Raw genomic sequence first — 7,952 nt, 5'->3', positions numbered from 1 at the left:
AAAAAAGACATTTGTCCATCCAGTTCAGCCTATATTCCATCATAATAAATCCCCAGATCTACGTCCTTCTACAGAACCTAATAATTGTATGATACAATATTGTTCTGCTCCAGGAAGACATCCAGGCCTCTCTTGAACCCCTCGACTGAGTTCGCCATCACCACCTCCTCAGGCAAGCAATTCCAGATTCTCACTGCCCTAACAGTAAAGAATCCTCTTCTATGTTGGTGGAAAAACCTTCTCTCCTCCAGACGCAAAGAATGCCCCCTTGTGCCCGTCACCTTCCTTGGTATAAACAGATCCTCAGCGAGATATTTGTATTGTCCCCTTATATACTTATACATGGTTATTAGATCGCCCCTCAGTCGTCTTTTTTCTAGACTAAATAATCCTAATTTCGCTAATCTATCTGGGTATTGTAGTTCTCCCATCCCCTTTATTAATTTTGTTGCCCTCCTTTGTACTCTCTCTAGTTCCATTATATCCTTCCTGAGCACCGGTGCCCAAAACTGGACACAGTACTCCATGTGCGGTCTAACTAGGGATTTGTACAGAGGCAGTATAATGCTCTCATCATGTGTATCCAGACCTCTTTTAATGCACCCCATGATCCTGTTTGCCTTGGCAGCTGCTGCCTGGCACTGGCTGCTCCAGGTAAGTTTATCATTAACCAGGATCCCCAAGTCCTTCTCCCTGTCAGATTTACCCAGTGGTTTCCCGTTCAGTGTGTAATGGTGATATTGATTCCCTCTTCCCATGTGTATAACCTTACATTTATCATTGTTAAACCTCATCTGCCACCTTTCAGCCCAAGTTTCCAACTTATCCAGATCCATCTGTAGCAGAATACTATCTTCTCTTGTATTAACTGCTTTACATAGTTTTGTATCATCTGCAAATATCGATATTTTACTGTGTAAACCTTCTACCAGATCATTAATGAATATGTTGAAGAGTACATAGCGACCACTAGGGTCTTTCAAGGTTTGATGGGCTTGGAAGGGTAATCCCCTAGCTATTGCCACTGATACACCCCTAGAGCCCACTTGTGTTGTAGTGGCGTGGAACCATGTATCATAATAGTTGTTTTCAAAGTTGGGAAGTTTATCGGGTTTGAAGTGGGTTTCTTGGATCAATAGAATGTCAGCCGTCTGCTTTTTAAGATAATCTAATGTGTGTCACCTAGGTATTGGAGAGTTAAGCCCATTTACATTGAGGGAGGCAAATGAAATTACCTTATCATGTGTAGCCATTGGTGATGGTTTGGTGGTGGGTTTGAGGTCGCCGTCTGAGTGTCCGCAGAAATTCTAGGAGACTCATGATGCGAGGGAAAGTACAGGGAAGGGGGAGAAGGGGAAAGTAGATACAAGATAAGAGGGGATAGAAAAAGAAAATTAAGTTTAGTTTTATGAGAAGCATATTTGGTACAAAACAAAAACAATAAAGTATGTTGCATAGCATTTATGCCAGCTTGAGGGAGAATGTTCTAAGGTTATCAGCGCCTCGAGCCAGTCCAAGAACTGCAATGAAAAAGTAATAAGAAAGATAAACCTAATATAAATCAACATGCAGTCCTGCGATGATTTCCAGGGTGGTGCAAATCATGGGAAGTTGAATCCTTCCAAAGGATCATCTTAAAGTGGCAAGACCAGAGAAGGGTCTTCTCATCTCACCTCCTCTCCAACACTTTTTGAGGCCGGGGATTTAGTGGATTTCTTCTTTTGCCTCTGTGACTTTGAGGTTCCAGCTAGTTGCCACTGAGTTGGGTTTATCAGGGGTAGTTGCTGTGAAGCCGCGTGGAAGGGCTCCAACTCGGGATAAGACTTGAGGGGGTTATCCAGAGTCCTGCACACCTCTTTGATGTCAGAAGATGATCTAGCTTGGAGTTTTCTATCGCCCGCAGTAATAAAGATCCCGAACGGAAACAGCCAACGAAAACAATGTCCTTTTTGGGTTAGAGCCTCTGTGAATGGCTTTAAAAGTCTGCGTTTTTTAAGAGTTGTGGCAGACAATTCTTTTAAGAGTCTTATTTGGCAATCTTCATACTTAACTTCTTGCGATTCCCGCACACTGCGGAGGATCAAATCCTTTGTTCTGTAGTCAATGAAGCGGCATAATACATCCCGTGGGGGATCCCCTTGTTTGTGTTTGGGGTGGAGAGATCTGTGTACTCTGATGATCTCTATGTCAGGTGGGTCATCTTCAAGTAATAATTTGTTTAAGATCTCAGTCGAAGCTTTGGTTATTGCTTCAAATGCCACCAATTCCGGGAGACCCTTGATACGAAGGTTGTTCCATCTCTCACGATTTTCGTGGTCTTCTAGAGTGGAATGAATGGTGTGGATTTGATTTTCATGCTCATTGAGGAAGCTGAGCAAATTGTTGGATGGTTGTGTCAAGGTTGTTTGGAAGTTTTCGATTGATTCAATTTTGTGGCCCTGTTGTGTTAGGTCTTATTTTATCTCCACCAGCTCTCAGCCTTTGGGCTCCATAGCTTGTGATAGGATCCTTTTGATGAATGAATGGGTCACCAGCTTTTCTTTTGTAGTGCTACCTCTATCTGAGTCACTCTCGAGATCTGAGTCCGTATCCTCTTCCATTTGAGAATCAATAAGCCTTGTAGATTTGTTATGGTCTGGATAAATCATTTGCTTTTTCAAGAATTTGTCCACATCGGCTTGGGTGATAGATTTAGATACTTTAGATGATCCTTTTGGGGTCTTAGTTACAGTTTTCCCCATGACTTCAATGATGCTTAATGAATAAAAAAATAAATAAATAAATAAATTTCTCCCCCTGCTGGCAAGGTGTCAGGTTCAGCACAGCATAATGGTTTCTTTATTGGTAAGTCAATATGAAGAATTTGTTTGTTATTATACTATAATCGGGAGCTTAAAGCCTTCCCCAGCTGCTGCAGAGGGGGGGCAATGCAGGACCTGTTGTTAGGGGGGGATTGATGTGTGATATGCACGAGATAGCTAGCCCCCAGACTAATCCACCTTAGTAGGCCACAAGGTACACAGGACCGGCTCCTCTGTTAACTCTGCCGAAGTGAGGTCCAGTAGTATCTGTGTGGTCTAGTGGGGCAGAGACAGTTCACCGCTTGCAGGCGGATGTGCCCATTGCACGCCGTTTAATCTTGGGCTACGGCTTATGCTGGATTTTTAAGATGGTACCGGCTCTGGGACAGAAGAATCTCCCGCCTGAAACTACAATTCCGGCTTTGGGCCCCCGGAGGTATATGGCAAAGTAAGTCTATATGTCCCTCGACCCACCACGGTAGTCAGGAGCCACAGCACAGTCAACAGTCAGCTCTGCTTCGTCAGCGCAGTGTTCCGGTGAGATGTGTGTGTAAGTCGGGCACGTCTCCCGGACAATCCGCTCAGCCTCCCAGACTGGATCGGGACACCAGCGGGGAGCCGCTTAGTGCTCTGGAGGTGATCGGGGCAGACGGAGCGAGATCCACATCAGGGACTGGGGTGCCGCTGTTACCTTCGCGGTCTGATCTTCCCACCTGACTCTCTCGCTGGGAGCAGCCTCTAAGGTGCTTAAGATGGGGCCCGTCTTCTCTCCTCTTGTCCTCACAAGCCCTCCGATCTCTCAGTCTGGCGCCACTCACTGGCTCTTTTTCCAGTCGCTCCCCTACCACCGCGGCGTGCAGGCAATATTAGGGTACACCTTGGAGGTCTTTATTGCTGTGTGTGATTCCCAGAGCTTTAGTTTGTCCCAATTTCGTCAGGAGCTCTCATCAGGCACGTCTTTCCTCTCGTGCAGTTAAGCCACGCCCCCAGGTGCCTGCTTCTGGGTATCCGAGTTCCACCAAGGTCAGGTGGTCCTTGGTAGTGCTTTCTGGCACGGGTGCCTCCTGCTTAGTAACCGGGTTCCAGTAACGTCAGCTGGTCCTCGGTAGTTCCATTGGTTCTTGTACCTTCGGCTAGCCGTCCGGGTTCCAGTACCGTCAGCTTGTTCTCGGCAGGGTCTTTTGCTCTTGTACCTTCTGCTCCCCATCCTGGTTCCAGTACCGTCAGCTGGTTCTGGGCAGAGCATTTGGCTTAGGTGCCTCCTTCTGGGTATCCAAGTTCCACCAAGGTCAGGTGGTCCTTGGTAGTGCTTTCTGGCAGGGGTACCTCCTGCTTAGTACCGGGTTCCAGTAATGTTAGCTGGTCCTCGGTTGTTCCATTGGGTCTTGTACCTTCGGCTTGCCATCCGGGTTCCAGTACCGTCAGCTGGTTCTTGGCAGGGTCTTTTGCTCTTGAACCTTCTGCTCCCCATCCTGGTTCCAGTACCGTCAGCTGGTTTCAGGCAGAGCTTTTGTCTTAGGTGCCTCCTTCTGGGTATCTGAGTTCCACCAAGGTCAGGTGGTCCTTGGTAGTGCTTTCTGGCACGGGTACCTCCTGCTTAGTAACCGGGTTCCAGTAACGTCAGCTGGTTTTCGGTAGTTAAATTGGCTCTTGTACCTTCGGCTAGCCATCCGGGATCCAGTACCGTCAGCTGTTTCTCGGCAGGATCTTTTGCTCTTGTACCTTCTGCTCCCCATCCTGGTTCCAGTACCGTCAGCTGGTTCCGGGCAGAGCCTTTGGCTTAGGTGCCTCCTTCTGGGTATCTGAGTTCCACCAAGGTCAGGTGGTCCTTGGTAGTGCTTTCTGTCACGGGTGCCTCCTGCTTGGTAACCGGGTTCCAGTAATGTCAGCTGGTCCTCGGTTGGTCCATTGGCTCTTGTACCTTCGGCTAGCCCTCCGGGTTCCCGTACGGTCTGCTGGTTCTCGACAGTGTCTTTTGCTCTTGTACCTTCTGCTATATCAGAGCAAAATCAGAGCAAAAGATATTAAAAATATAAAAATCAGAGCAAAAGATATCTAAATTATAAGCAGAAGAAGACTAAGCAGTGTATGGGGGTGAGTTCGTTCCTCCTCGTGGTGCCCCTGGAAAAAATCTGCTGCTGCAGGCCAAACTGAACGCGGACAAATCCTGTTGTAAATCTTTTGTGACTGGCAGAACGGAAGGTGTAATCTTCAAGCTTTTATAGGTAACAACTACAGGAAGGCCTGACTGTCACAAATAAGAATATGATGAAGAAGAGGATGAAGAAGTTGATTATGAAGAATAATAATAGTTGAATAAAAAGAATATGAAGAATGTAAAAAAAAATAAATACGAAGGAGGTGAAGAAGAAGAAGAAGATGAATAAGGTGAAGGAGAAGTTGATGGAAAAGTTGATGCTGCTGAGGATGATGAAAAAGAAAGTGTGCGAAAAGTTAAAATGAAGGTGAACAGCATGGAAGTAGTGAAGCATAAATATCTGACTAAATATAAAAAAATCATAACATAGTCAATAGCTTTGTAACTCCGAACTTCTTAAAAAAAAATTAATTCCTGCTATTCCAATTGATTGGGCTAAACCTCTATGCCTTTAATGTCTCCGCCACCTCCCAAAATACATCCTGCATTATTCTTAGTTGTTTTCCTTCATGTAGAATGAACCTACAAGGAAAGAAAGGGTTTATTTTAATTCTGATATTTTTGTCCCATTGACTTGCATTGGGATCGGGTATCGGTATCGGCGATATCCGATATTTTTTGAATATTGGCCGATCCTATCCGATACCGATACTTTTGGATATCGGAAGGTATCGCTCAACACTAGCCATTAGTAATTTTGGTCAGGGCAGTCCCGGAAACCACATTGTAGATTGCCAAAGAGCATGTTAGATGTGAGATGGGAGGAAAGATCAGCATGGACATGCTGCTTCAGAAGTTTGGAAGCGAATGGGAGCAGCGATATTGGGCAATAGCTGAACATAGCGGTTGCGTCTAGGGTTGGCTTTTTAAGGATAGGCGTGATTGTGGCATGTTTAAATGCAGAATGGAAGGTACCAGAGTTATAGATATCGTTTACAGTAAACAAGTTTACAGTGACAGACTGGTACAGAGGGGAGAGGACCCTGTCCTTGCGGACTTACATTCTAAACTTTGAAGAACATTAATTAGCGCTAATGTTTTACAAGACTAGATTATGAATGAAATTTGATATTTCTCCTGGGTTTGCGTGGACTTTCTCTTGGAACTTTTGCCTCCTCCTAATCCTAAAAGACATGTTTGTGAGCTTTGCTTCCCTCTACTTGTGTACTATATAACAATGAGATCCAAAAACATCTGACAAGTGAGTATTAGGCGCTGTAGAAATTCCCATTCCTATGAGGTTGTAATGGGCAGTTTCTTTGAGTTTTATCAGAGTCAGCAAAGTAAATGGCAAAAATGAAATGTTTAAATTGGCTAAGAAAAAAATCCAACATTTTAAAATCTAAAACAACTTTTACCAAGTCTTAACCCTCTTACCAAATGTACATTTTTTAATAATAGTTATATACTTTTTGCTTTGGATATTCTTAGAAACGCATCCTTAATTTTACTTTTATAATTTTATTCTGTATTTGTCTGAATGCAATAAGACTCAGGAGACAATGAGAAAAGTCTCCCAAGACCTGTCACGCTTAGCACACGGCTTTTCACTTAGTATATAACAGCAGGACGTAATCCCGCTATGGCTCATATTCATTTGTCTGATGAACATCTAACAGGACATCAGTCTAAGATTCTTTTTTACAGTGAACTGATTTTTTTATTTTCTGGACCGTTCTAGACACAGTTACATTTTTCTGAACAATGTTCCCAAAATTGTGTAAAATATGTACCGTAGTTGTTTCCACATTTCTCACCTTAAAAGGGGCAAAGGATTCATAGTTTGCGAATTCTAAAATGCAGGAAAGCAACATAACAGGGGTCACTGAGTTTTTTCTTTTAGGATTTCAGATCAATCAATTCTTAAGAATGTTCTTGTTCGGTCTTTTTTTTACAATTTATTGCACTGCATTAAGTGGGAATCTCCTGATCATCACCCTGGTGTCCACCAGCAGGAACCTCCACACTCCAATGTACTTCTTCATCTCACAACTGTCCGTCAGTGACGTCTTGGTGATCACAGCTATTGTTCCCAACATGCTTCACATCCTACTGAATAATGGGGGGACCATTACTTTTACTGACTGCATCACTCAGTTTTATTTCTTATGTGCTTCAGAAGCGGCTGAATGTTTTCTTCTAGCCGTAATGTCTTATGACCGATTTGTGGCCATCTGTAATCCTCTACGTTACTCCACCATCATGACAAGTGGATATTGTGTGATATTGTCTATGGCATGTTGGCTGCTTGGATTTTCTATTATTTTGATTTACATTATTAAAACTGCAAAGCTCATTTTTTGTGGCCCAAATACCATTGACCACTTATTCTGCGACATTGTCCCATTACTGGAACTTGCCTGTTCTGATACCTTCATTATCCAGTTGGAGATATATTTAATAGGTTTTCCCTTTGTCTTTATTCCAACCGCCATCATTGTAATATCTTATACTTATATAGTTGTAACAGTTCTACGGATCCCATCCAGCACCGGTAGACAGAAAGCCTTCTCCACCTGTAGCTCCCACCTCACTGTGGTCTCCATATTCTACTGGACAATTTTTAGTGTTTATGTCGTCCCAACAAAGGGTCTCACACTCACCATGAGTAAGATCCTATCCCTGCTATATACTGTATTCACTCCTTTTATTAACCCCATTATATACAGTCTGAGAAATAAAGATATGAGCATAGCTGTACAAGAAACATTGCGCAAAGCCTCATTTAGACGTCTATGATATTTCAGGTAGGCACTAAACAGTCCCAATTGTATCATTGATGGGTCAGTTTTTATCATTAGTTTTGTTAGCGATTTTAACATCTAAAAAGAAAACATTCTAAAGCTTCTCTTATCCTTTGCAATGTCATTCACAACCAGGACAAAGAGTTACATGCAGTCAAATATAAATAAGCAGTAACTGAAAGCTCATCAAACACCCAACATGAGTCTCACAAATGCTTCCTCAGAGGTCAGTTGTGAGACATGCGTTGT

At 43.5% G+C, this 7,952-nt stretch overlaps 1 protein-coding gene across 1 annotated transcript; it reads left to right on the top strand.

Moving 5' to 3' along the window:
• Positions 1-6,756: 6,756 nt before the first annotated feature.
• LOC138674813 (olfactory receptor 6B9-like) lies at positions 6,757-7,698 on the top strand. Its single transcript, XM_069762629.1, has one exon. It carries the CDS (start codon positions 6,757-6,759, stop codon positions 7,696-7,698), a length of 942 nt encoding a protein of 313 aa, XP_069618730.1.
• The last annotated feature ends 254 nt before the right edge of the window (positions 7,699-7,952 follow it).

The sequence above is a fragment of the Ranitomeya imitator genome, chromosome 4 (assembly GCF_032444005.1).
Source record: "Ranitomeya imitator isolate aRanImi1 chromosome 4, aRanImi1.pri, whole genome shotgun sequence".
Classification (NCBI taxonomy): domain Eukaryota; kingdom Metazoa; phylum Chordata; class Amphibia; order Anura; family Dendrobatidae; genus Ranitomeya; species Ranitomeya imitator.
Note: the sequence above shows the minus strand (reverse complement) of the source record. Positions and strands in the feature narration are given on the sequence as shown.

Excerpts from the sequence above, each read along its gene's own strand:
- LOC138674813 (XM_069762629.1), top strand. The coding sequence starts at position 6,757 with ATGCAGGAAAGCAACATAACAGGGGTCACTGAGTTTTTTCTTTTAGGA.